Source organism: Alexandromys fortis, unplaced genomic scaffold (genome assembly GCF_014885135.2).
Source record: "Alexandromys fortis isolate MF-2015 unplaced genomic scaffold, M_Fortis_MF-2015_v1.1 scaffold_2_1_26212458, whole genome shotgun sequence".
Lineage (NCBI taxonomy): Eukaryota > Metazoa > Chordata > Mammalia > Rodentia > Cricetidae > Alexandromys > Alexandromys fortis.
The window spans coordinates 7,048,435-7,061,425 of NW_026067930.1; the positions used below are offsets into that span (position 1 = coordinate 7,048,435).

Here is a 12,991-nt window from a genome sequence, read left to right on the forward strand (position 1 = left end):
GTAGTCTTGGAGTTAAAAGATCCGACTAAGGACCCAGTTCCCCATGCCAGTTGTGGTGTGATCTTGGACAAATCCAAAAAATGGCTGCTTCTGGAACCCACTCCTTACTCTCTAGAGTAGGATACTTGAGGAAGTGCTGGCCCAGCTACAGGAGGAGCTGCAGAGCAAGCCTCATGCAGCTTCCTGCCTGTCATTTTCAACAAACTGTACAAGAGAACTAATGACAAAAACACAAAGAACAAGGCTTCCACTAAGAAAGACACCTGCCAGCCTAAATCTGAAGGCCACCTGTCACAGGTTATATACAAAGTAGCATGTCAAAAGCAAAGGTGAAAATTGTTTAATTCACTCCCAGCTTGAGTGGCACCACATCTGCACATGCCCACACTCCTTCACAATAGACAAACATCTGTGTTTAGGCTTTGCAGTCACTGTAGGACCAGCATTTGGTGCACACAATTTTTTGGGGGGGGGGGTCTGATCAGGATGAAATTGTTACATTTACAGAAACTGAAGCTGCTGGGAGACAGGAGCATCACTGCTCAGAAGGCACAATTCTGTGACCAGCAGGCCAAGCTCTGCGATTACATTCTCCAGAAAGGCAGGATGTTCACAGTTCCTATGGAATTTCAGGGCCTTAGGGAGTGAATGGCTACCCACTTGACGGCCAGCATCCTTTCTTAGGATATTATTAAAGGATATCTATTATTAAAGCATATCATCTTTCTTCAGGATGATATTAAATACTTAGGTCAAATTTTCAGAGTAGATAAACACAGTTCTCAAGTCCAGATGCTCTAGCATGACTGTTTCCAGGAGCATGTTACTTGGAACATGTATGGAAGTTTCCATACATGTAACTCAGAAGGACAGATTCCACTTCTCCAGTTAGAAGAAACAACAACAATAAGTCCAGTCAGCCCCACTAGATGACATCACACCTCCCTGCACGGCCTGGCAGCAAGAGGTGACTCTTACCTTTGGGCTGGAGTGCTGTAGCTGTTGTCATAGGAGTCGTAACTCTGCTCGTCATACGCCGTACCATACCCATCATCATAGTCCTGAAACACACCAGAGGAGAGAAATTAAGAAGACCCTTTGGAAAGAAAGAACACTCTGCTTCCAGTTCCTGCATGGTACCAGCTGATGCTAACTGAATCTAACCATGGTGTGAGATGTGCAGTTGTGGCTTCAGTCCAATGGCCAGAGCAAAAAGCTCCCAACATTCTCTCAAAAGAACAAGCATGTGCTGGAAACCATTGCTACATGGTCAGGACTCAAAAATGAACCAGGGAGCTGCAGAGTGCCAAAGAACATTTATTTAAAAACAAACACACAAAGGAAGAAAGCATGGCTAAATCTTGGTGAGAACAGAAGTGTGTGATATTTCCACTTAGCAACCACAGGCTGGGAGCCACTGGGGTGCAGTGAGGCAACTGGAACAGCCTTTAGCAACGGTTCCCAGTGAGTGATCTTCATCTGATCTGACTTGGCACTCTCTTTAGTACAAACAGGCTCACTCCCTAGGGGTTAGCCGAAGAAAATAACTAGAGCCACTTGTTTAACAGTTTACCTACTTGAGACTGTCGAGAAATACTGGGCAAATGAGTTAATTAATAAGCATTAAAGAAATACAAAAAAATCCCAGAAATCTAGAGGGCTGTGCCCACCTCAGTGCCATACGCCCAGAACTGTTTCCTTTGGCTGACCCTGAGATCCAGCATGGGGAGGAAATGGACTTAAAAAGCTGAGCTGAGGGTAAACTGGCTGGGTGAGTGCCGGGTATGAGTGCCAATATACCTAAGCATACACCCATCAGAAGCCAGGCACAAAGTTAACGCAGAGGAGACTAAAGGGGCAACGTCTGATGCATACATATGTCACAGAATTTGTTTTGAATAGTCCTAAACATAAAACATACAACAAATCCTGGAAGAATGTGATTCCTAGAGTTGATGATTAATATATATTGTATCTAGTTTAAAACAAGAATTTGAGGCATGTTAATAAAAACACAAAAATATGGTCTTTCTATAAGAAAAATAGCTGTTAATAAAAATTGTCTCTGAGGAAGGAAAACCATTCAATCTGCTAGGCAAAGAATTTAAACCAGCATCTTGAACATAGCCAAGGAGCTAAACAAACTGTTATGACCAAGAAAAGCCTCAGTATATCACCTCACCAAATAGAGCCTATCAGTGGACAGAGAGGCCAAGGAAATGCTTGGCTTGGAAACCAATAAAGCAGAAACGTCACTGGTCTCATCAGCAGAAACACTGGACAGAAGTCACTGAACTTGAAGACAGACATGCTGAGAACAAAGAACGGAAAGAAAGAACATAGCATCAGAGACCTGTGAACAGTACCCAGTGAATGAGCAGAAAAATATTCAGAGAAACAACCAGTTCAAACCTTTCCCAATTTGATGAGAAAACTTCACATACCTAAGAAGCTTAACATTTCCAAAAGTAAAACCACAGAGATCCACAACCGTAAGAGCCAGAAAGGCAAACGCAGAAAACCCTGCCAAAGACATGTACCTGGTGACACAGGAACATCCCGACAGGAAGGACAGCACCCAGAAGACAAGGAGAACCCAGATTCCAGACACAAAGGACGCTCAGACAGTAGAGTGGGTGAGGGGCGCTGCACTGAAACGCTCCTTCAAATTAACAGAGGATTCAGAACCATAGCAGGCAAAACCAGAAAAGGACCAGTAGTAGACACACATTTTAGGAAACAGAGAGAGCCCTTCAAAGAAGGAGAAGTTGTTAGTAACTTGAAGCTACATGAAAAATTTCATGTTTAGAAATACATAAAGGACAATACAAAGATAAATATGTAACTATGGAGCGATACATCCAATAACAGCAAAACACACCTGCATGACAGTGGATCAGAAAAACAGTCTATATATTTGAAGAATAATTACAGTAACCAAAGCAATATACCCTCACAGGCACACAAAAAAAGAAAGTCAGAAATTACCATTCATATTTAAATGCAATTCACTTTTTAACAATAGTTTCAAGACAGCTCACTCGGGACTTTTCAATAAATAATGCTGGGACCCCTGCAGAGAGACCCACACATAAGATAAAATTGAATGACAACCTCACATCATATGCAAACATTAACACATCATGCATCATATCTGCATGTGAGCAGTTACAGAACTTGGAGAACAAAAGGTAAGCATGACTATACACTGTCACCGTCATGACCTTGGGTCAGTGATTTCTTTGACAGACTAGCGAAAGCACAGAGCCGAGGAATATGGAGAAAAAAAGAGCTCAGAGAAATTCAAAGCTTTCAACTTTCAAAGGACACTATTTAAAAGAAATGAAAAGATAATCCACTTCATGGGGGACAAAAATCAGTAACACATGGGATTTGGTTTACTCTCCAAAATAGAAAAGGATTCTTATAACTCAACCAGGAAAAGACAGTAACTACAAGATTAAAGCCAGCCTCATCATTCTTTGGGAGCCATGCTTTATCCATGTTGGTTAATTCTGAGAGAGTTCTATGTTGAGAACACTGGCCTCCAACTCACAAGAGATCCTCCTGCCTCTGCCTCTCACTGTTATTTCTAAAGAGCCGTGAGCTTCCAAACAGTCAAGAAAAACAATGTTTCTGTACAATGGAATCTGACATGTTACACACTAGTCTTTAGGCCACAAAAGCACTGTCTCTTGTCCTATAGCTGGCTCTAAGTTTCCAGGGTTAATTACATGGTGGCTCTGGGTTTACTGGTATTTTTAAAATACTTAAATCATTTGTGAACAACACCTTTGACCATCAGAGCACAGCCCCTGGCGGTAGGTGTAAATGCACCACGTGGTCAAAGGAGCATCAACACTAGTTACCGGGCTATACAATCTCGCACTCAATGCAGCTCATCCTTGCATCAAATTCTGTTTTTACACTTATGTAAATCCTCAAACTATATAGAAGGGATGAGAAGGATACATATACGTCCAGCATATGATGAACTTCAGAATGATCTGACATCAATCATTCTCAAATGGTAGACCACAATCCCACATCTACACTTTTTTTCCTGGAATTTTAATAAAACTCAAAAAAGGTGAAGAATGTCAAAGTTACTATGTACAGGAGAGTCACATAATAGGTTCAAAAGTGATTAACTCATTCTCTTAAAATATTTTATTTTTATTCATGTATATATGTGTGTTGTTGTGTGTGTATGTGAGTATGAATTCAGGTGCGCATGGAGGCCAGAAGAGGGCATCAAAATCCCGAGCTGGAGTTGCAAGCATGCAGGGGATTAAGAGCATCGGAAAGTGAGGTTGGGGGAACAGAATTCCAGTACACTCCTGATGCAGTGCGTGTTCTTAACTGCTGAACCATTATTCCAGCCCCAGTACCTTTTAAATTAAAAAGAAATAGATACAATAATTGGACATATTTTGCAGGTACAGTTTTATTTAAGGATATCAAAATGCTAACTATCTTGACTCGGTCATTATGTATTCACTTTTAGAAAACATTTACAGACTCACTTCATTTAATTTACAAAAAACAGTTATCTAAATAGAAGGTTTCAAAATCTTCCAATTTTATAAAACAAGTGTCAGCAGAAATAGATACTACCAAATTGTAGGTGTAAGTCTTATATAAATTATATGTGATTACCTATACAGCTGAATGTTTTGTGAAAAGGAAGAAATGAATACAAAATGGGAGACGGTCGTATAAAAGGAATAAAATTGTAACACAGAAACAAGCCACGGTGTTCTTCAGCGTTAAAGGTAAATCACTAATTTGGTTATGATATTTCAGTGGCCAATGCAAAGTGGCCATAAAACAAATTCTGAGATGATTTTCATAACAAAGCAGTAGCAAAATAACAACACGAATTCTGACCAACTACTAAGCTAAAAGCTGGCAATAACTAATATCAGGAACATTTCCAATCATTGTTTAAACTTTTCATGCATGCACTGACATAGACACCATGATGGAGATCTTCCTACGGCTAATGAGTGACTTCATACAATGAAGTGGAGTGGAGATAATGGACAGCCAAAGAGAGCCTTGAATTCATTATGTCAGTGGTGAGACAGACCAGACCAACTGAGAAAAGCAAAGGAAGCTCAATGTGAATTCATAGAAAACCTAGTATTTTCTTTTCAAAGAAAGGTCTTAAGAATTATTCAGAATGAATGGAAGGTGTAAAGCAATGGAGGAACAGACCTTTTGTATCTAGGGATGCTACAAACTGGAATGAACACAGCAAGACAAGAGTAGAGGAATGATGATGAAAAGCCAGGAGCTGCTTCATGGAGGACCAGTTAAAGAATGGACATCTGGATTTTAGTGACATGATTGCCTTGTGTTGCAGAAATCCCTGTCTGGCAATACTGCAGAACAAAAAGGATGGTGTGCAAAGTCGGTGTGCAAGAAGGTCATTATGGGGTACAAATAGTTTGGGAAATACACAGGTTATGGCTTCCTTAGCAACATGTTAAATGTCGGTAAAGACTGGGTAGTTCAAGGAAAGAGTTCTGATATATATATTTAAGATTATAAATGACTAAAATTTAAAATTTTAACTAAAATACTATGCTGTGCACCATTTTACTTCTATACCATGCCATTCAATCCTTGCTCAACTCTTATGCCAGGTTATTTGCAATACTATTTAAGGACACAATTGTTCAGCTCACTGAATGACTAACATCCGTGTTTTATACTTCACAATATGAATCTACAGTTCTTTATTTTATGATTTCTTTATTGGACTTGGCTACGAAGTATGTATTTTGTACTTCTTCCAACTACAGCAGTGATATCTGCTCAGTGGACACTATATGGAAATATAGGGACACGGAAAGTGTTAAAGTGACAGGGTTAAGGAACAGTTGCCTGGGACTCCAGGGCTCTTCTACTGCGTTTACTGAGAGTTCCCAGACTGAGAATAAGAGAACCAGAGAAATGAACAAGGGTGGGTGAAGAATGGTGGAGCTTATTAAGTCTCTAAACATCAGATCCCCCCCCCCATTACTTTTTGTGAGACTATCTCAAGTAGCCCAGGCTGGCCTAGAACTCACTATGTAGCAGAGGGTGACCTTGAACTCCTGCTCCTCTTGCAGTTGTTTCAACTAGCTAGAGAATCTGTTTCTATGCCCTGAAGCTCTCTCACACACAACCCACCTCTGCATTCTGATATGAAGCCTGAGGTCCACTGGCATTATTAGGTTCATCAGGACCTTCAGAAACCTTCAGATCACTTGGAATCTTTCAACTGAACAAAGCAGGAAATCTGCCTTTCATATTCTAGTGTCTTCACCTACACATTTGTGTTTCACCAGTGCCTAGATGAAACGCAAATCTAGCCTTGCAGCTTCCTGACTTGTACTCTGTTTCCTGGCTCATACAAGATACAGACCAAATGGGCACATGTGTAGGCTAAGGAAGCAGTTCTGCTTCTCACGGATGGTGCCTCTTCTCCTCTGGAACCTTCCTGGATAACAAATGTTAGCCTGAAAGTGGAATTATCATTGTGGGGCTATCACAATTGATAATCCACAAATATCTGGCACCTACAATTATTTTTTTTTTGTCTCCTTTCTTGCTTTCTACTCTAGAAAGTCTCTATGAGTTAGGACCAGTTTCTCCTCTCCTCCACTTCCTGATCCTCCCCTTCTCTGCACCATCCCCATCTTCATGCACAAATATCTTCAGTACCTCACTGCTCTGCCCAACATCACCCAGCTGGTTCCTTTTCTTCTCCCAGTTAGTCATTATGGTAAGCAAAATCAGTCCGATTCAGAAAGAAAAATACTATATATTTTATCTTACATGTAAAATCTAGATTAAAATTATGTATGTGTGTACAGATAAATTCAGAGAACTAAAAGAGTGATCATGAGAGAGAAGGAAGAGGCTCTCCAGGAGGTGAAACAGAGATGACGATGGAGTGCAGTAGAAGACACCGGGAGAGGGAGCAAACCTGCGCATGATCACATCTCACATACAGCAGGCAATGTAGCAGCATCTGCCGAGGGACTGAACAAAAGAACAGATTCATGGCCAACTCACAGGAAATACGATAAATGTTTCCTTGAGATGAATGCAAGTCAAGGCAACACTACAAAAGAAAGCAAGCATAGGAATTTTTAAAATGTTGAAAATCTTGATACTCATAGTGCATTTACACTATTTTTGGTGAGCACTCAGACTTTTATTCTCTGCCTTGAGCAAATGATCACCTTTGGAGGTCTATTTCTGAAAGCCAGAATGACGTTATCAAAAACTGCAAATGCATACAAAGCTTGCTTCTTCATCAAGCATACACCTGCGGCTATGCTTAGAAACAGAACTGGGACAGTGAACCCCTAGCTGGACAACAGGCTGCAGCAAGGGCCATGTGCTCTGCCACTCTCAAGCTGGCACACGTCCAGATAACCAGAATATTGCTTTAAAGCCATCTTCCAGGACAGAGGAAACAGCGTGGCCCATTTAGTTTTATTTCTGTCACAAGTAAAATCAAGTATAACATTTAAACCTGGAGAAACAATTTTAAACTGAGAGAATTTAAAAGAGTGATTATAAAAATATTGCATCAGAGTGGCATCCTTTTAAAGAGAGATAATTATATTATGAATACTTCACTCTAACTAGGGTGACAACTGGCCATTTGAGATATGACAAGTTTCCACACAGATGCAGTGTGAAAAGCTTCAACAAATTTAGGGTTTATAATGATTATGTTGAGTTTATAAAACAAATAATAAAGACTTTTTAAAATTCACTTTAGCTGGGACTCTGGGAAATAATATCCTTGGTATAGCTTTAACAGTATCCTAAATGACAGTGAACATATGAGCGGCGACATTTGTAAGAAAAGACACAGGCTGTAGTACTTCTAACCCTAAATAAAAGCCTTCCCACATCATCTGCATCAAATATGATGTATGTAACCCTCGGTAGCCTTGGGCAGCCCCTCATCTTGTGGCTGTAAGAAGTGTCTCAAGGCTGCTCCTACTAGGCCTTGGGAATGTAATAGCCACGTTCCTAATCCACTGTTGAAAAACTTGGTGAACAGAATTAAACTAAAACCTCTGTCATTATGGAATTGAGATTTTTGCATCAAAGTAGGCAGCTGTCTTAGTTCCCACGAGAGAACAACACCCTGAACTCTTAATTCAAAGCCTAGTAGATTTACCAGCTGCTTCACCATGATGTGCTGGAACTTCAATCCTCCCAAGCTCTGATTTCTTTAAAGGGCCCATCAGCCTCTCTGCTACCTTCCTTAGGATTTGACACTAGTCCATAGCTGCCTCTCTCAAGCAGAGTTCCAGAGGACGAGACTCCAGATAACCTAAGGTACCAACTAGACATAAAATCAGCTTCGTTCCTGTGCATCTGGACTGATACTAATCATGGACCACCCCTGAGACAGTTGAGGAAATAATCACACAGATAACTATATTCTGTGATTTAAAGGATTAGGTGCTGAGAAAGGATAGCACAACAGACAACTGGCCACAGTCTAAGCTCACTGTTCAGACTTTCATTTCATAGGTTGATAAATCAGTAACTAACTTTTCTCCCCCACCTCTTTCTTTCTTTTTTGCTTTTTCAGTTTTTCTGTATTTAAATATTCTCCTTTGTTTGCTGTTTTTGTTTCACCTTTTGGACTTACAGCAACATGGTGGGGGTCGGGGAGCAGATTCTTGCTAATATTTCAGGCTGTGTCTGCCAGGATGCATACAACCTCACAAGGACAAGAACTTAACTCCTTTTCCCAGCGCCTGCCACTAAGAGAACATCCAAGGAATTGAATTGAATTCTCTCTGCATGAATACATGGCTGCCAGAGACCAATTTCATAGATCTACTCATTCTTGTAAATGTAGTTCCATCTGAGCAATGGCTGGCCAAAAGAGGTATGCCCAGTGATGTCAGTTCTACAGAGAAAGGGAAATGGCTGCTGGCTTAAGATAAGGTTAAGATAAAAAGCACCCAGCTCTCAGTTTTGTAAGAATTTTCCTTGCACACTTTTCAAAGCTCACTGAGAATCCCTCAGATCACCACCAAGCCTTACAGCTTGAAGGACAATGGGCTCAGTTTTGTAAGAATTTTCCTTGCACACTTTTCAAAGCTCACTGAGAATCCCTCAGATCACCACCAAGCCTTACAGCTTGAAGGACAATGGGCTGTTTTACTTCAAGTGGTAATATTAGGTCTAACAGCTAGATTCTCTTAATTCACAATTTCATCAAATCTTTGAACTTTTTACTCAAGAGCAAAGTGAGTCATAAAACAAAAATCCTAAGTACTTAGCTTAGAGACTGGCATTGTGCAGGTTCACCTCATTATATACCAGGAGGCACAGCACCCAGATCAAGAAATGGAAGAATAGTTCCAAGCACAACCGTCACGCCATTTTGCAATTACTACCTGCTCCCCCATACTGCCATCATGACTTTCAACACAATCTGAGAGTTTTAGTTGCTTCTGAGTTTTATGCAAATAGACTCAGAATAGCTACTGTTTGGAGCTGTGGTTCGTTCATTCAGACGTTTGTGGGAGTCACCCACACACAGTGCATGGCAATGACTGGTTTCTCCCCATGGCTGCAGGTTGTTTATCTATTCCACCTGGGTCGGCAGTCTTCGGCTTGTTTCTGCCTATAGATTTCCCACTTAGCCTCCTGGTGTACTCCCTTGTGTATGGCTGCTGGAAGCCACTCGGTGAGGCCCTCGGAGGGAGAAGGACTGTGCTGTAACCAGTGCAGAAACTTCTCCTAAAGCACCTGAACAGGTTCGGACTCCCACAGCAGGGCAGGGCACTCCTACTAGGCTGACTCGCAGCTAAGACCTGAAACCACCTGTCTGTCCTACGCATCTTGCCTGGGCTCATTTATTTAACATGCAGGATTATTTTGCAGAATTTCCTTCCTAAAATAAGCCAGACATTCAAGCAGTTTAGGAAAAGGATTGACTTGTGAGGCTCCTAACAGCTATTTCCAGCAGACTGTACATGTTGCTCTTCACCCGTATTTCTAGTAAAGTGAATTTAAGAAATTATATAACATTTGTTTTCTTTTTGTTGTTTTTTTTTAATTTAAATAAGGGGTCCCTGGACTTTTCAAAAAAATGTTTTTAAAAATGTATTTTCTTAAATAACCTCTGCACAACCTGCACTGTTTTAATTAAAGTGTTGGCTATGGAAAACAAGATCATTGAAGCAGTTAGGGACTGGTAGTTACCTGTCAACATTACATCAGCCGAGGCTGTACTGGGGGAAATGTGTTGCCAGCAAAGCCCTCTACCGCACAAGATTGCAAAATCTGTCAGGATTAAAATTTCAGGTAAAACCAGGTATGTTGGCATACTCTTTCAATCCCAGCACTTGGGACACAGAGAAGAGCAGATCTCTAAGTTTGAGGACAGCCTGGTCTACATTAAAATCCTGTCTCAGAATAAACAAACAAACAACAAAAATAATCAAGAACAAAACAAAATTAATAAAACAACAACAAAACCCCAAAGCCCCCAGGTAAGCCTGAATGCGAGCGGTCTTCCTCCTTGACTCCTCGCACAGAACCTGTGCTAAGGTGACACAGCCCGGGCTTCCCCGATGGCCTGGCTGACGCTCCTGCAGCGGGATATCAAAAGAACAGACTGAAGTGCTAAAGTGCTCCCAAGTGACAGGTGAGGACATGTTTTTCTTCAAATCAGCTTCCGTCTAGAACAACCTTAATGGGCCATAAAGTAAGAGAACAGGGCAAGCAGGGTGTCTGCTAAAAGAACCTGGGCCTGGCCCTCTGCTTCTACCCAAAAGCATCTCCGACTCTTTAAATGGGTTTGAGCCACAGGTGACAGACATCCTGTGAAGAAATACTCCCCTGAAGTGGGAGGCAAGGCGTGCCTAATAGGCCAGGCTTCACAGTACCAAGGAAACGGCAGCCGCCTTTCTCTCATTCAAAGCAGGTGCAGAGGACAATGGTTCCCTAATCCATGAGTCAGTGACAAGGGCGAACTGCTCTAAGGTTCTGTGCACATTCACAAATGAGGTCATTTCGGGTACCACCAGCCCCTTCATTCTAAACCAAACAAATGAGTGATGGAGTCTTACTCAGCATCACCTCCAGCAGGTCAGCACCATCAGAGGGCACAGCTGGAACAAAAGGCACATGGCCAGTTATGCCTTGATGTACACTTAAGGACTTTGCTTCTGGCTCTGCTCCTTGTAGTCTTTTGCTCATTTTCTTATTTCTTCTAGCCGACAGCAGGACAGAAGTGAGAATGATGGAAAGAAAAGCGTTAGCCCAGGGACCAGAGAATTGGGCCCCCACCGCGGCTCATTCCCTCTAACTCTTGGGAGTCGCTGTGGCCTTGGCTAGGTGCTGATCTGAGGCTGGTGAGCTCTGCTTTTCCTTTCCAGGTGAGGCACAGTCAGGAGTGCTCTCTGAGTTACACACACAAGCGTGTAAGCGACAACTGCATGCTCACTGCTCACTCAAATCCCCGGGGAACACTTAGTTGCCTATGCACTAACTCTTGGGGATCTGAAAGGAAGGTACAGAGTTAGACCACTTGGCTTATAAAATGAACTCCAGGAACCATTGCTGTCTCTAGGTTATAGAGCACAACCTCCCTTGATTTATCAAGCAGGCAAGGTGACACCACACAAGGCGATTTCAGGGTAGTCGCCTGCTCTGTTTAATAAGCATACTGTATCTGGAAAATAGAAACATGCCCAACACCTGCTGAAGGAAAGACCTCTATTACTCTTACGAACTTGTCGGACCACAGTCAAAACATCCCCCAAGATGAGGCAGGAGATTCACATCTCAGCTCAACCTTGCGCACTGAGTGGTGACACCTTACTAAGACAGCAGGAGACACTATCTAGGTGTCAAAGCTCAATCAATCATAATTAAATGAGTCAGAGAATAAAAATAATACGATAGCATTTTGAAGACAACTTAAATTTATGTATCATGAAGGAGAGCAATTGCATGTTTTCAATAAATTTTAATAAACCCAATTTTCTAAAGCCATTTCTGGGGCCAGCAAGACGGCTGTTACTGAAGTGCTCACTGCCAAGCTTGAAAAACCTAAGCTCTAGCCCTTGGTTCCACACAGCTGAAGGAGAAAACCGACTCCTCTGACCTGGTGACACACACAACTGTATGTGCACACATACAAACTAAACAAAATTTTAATACTATTTTAATACTCCAAACACCCAAAGCCACTCAGTTTTAGTTTGCTTCTATCATTAAAATACTTGCTTTTTTGTATTCTGTCACTTTCTCTTCAAAATCAGAATTTCTATTTGATGAAATTAGTTTCTTGTATTCTTCTTATTATTATTATTCTGTCTTGAATTGTTAAAGGAAGCCAAGTTCCAGTGGAAAACGCTCCACTATGGAATTATCAAACTGGGCAAGGTTACAGACATGCAGACTGACTGCAGATCTACCAACAGCAGCGTCTGCAGGCGGAGCGAATTCCAATCCCAGAAAGGCTAAACGAGGCAGATAACAACAAAACAGGTGTGCATCCCAAAGAACAGTGAAAAGCCTACTTAGACTTGTAGAATAACCGAGTCCCCATTAAATGGCACTAGTATTTAACATCTAATGTTTGCTAAAACTGGCTTAAGCTACTCAATTTTACTTCATTAAGAAGGTCAGAAAGTGTGTGAACTCATGAGCACAGCGTGGGAGTTAGGTGACCAATCTAGCCACCTTCTACGCCCTTAGGTGACATCTACAAACTGTCTGGCTCTGAGAAAGGCTCCTGCAAAAGGAAGCAAAATAAAGGCAAAAAAAGAAACCCACAGTCTATGAAAACAAGGCCAAGAAAGAGAGCAGAGGTGGTGAAGTGCTACATGTCAGAGGTGATGCAACAATCTCAGCACCAACTTGGGAGTCCACTGCTCTGGAAGAAACTGTGAGTAAGGATGCAGCCATTTAGCTCTAGCTCTCTGTTAATGGAACTGAACTG

The 12,991-nt window shown here is 41.6% G+C and overlaps 1 protein-coding gene across 3 annotated transcripts in view; it reads right to left on the reverse strand.

The window, feature by feature from the left end:
* The window catches only part of Khdrbs3 (KH RNA binding domain containing, signal transduction associated 3), a 137,396-nt gene that overhangs the window by 40,822 nt on the left and 83,583 nt on the right, over positions 1-12,991 (reverse strand). For all 3 annotated transcript variants that reach the window (XM_050145278.1, XM_050145279.1, XM_050145281.1), the window contains exon 7: positions 979-1,061. In XM_050145278.1, coding sequence (XP_050001235.1) covers positions 979-1,061 — 83 coding nt within the window. The remainder of the gene's footprint in view (positions 1-978; positions 1,062-12,991) is intronic.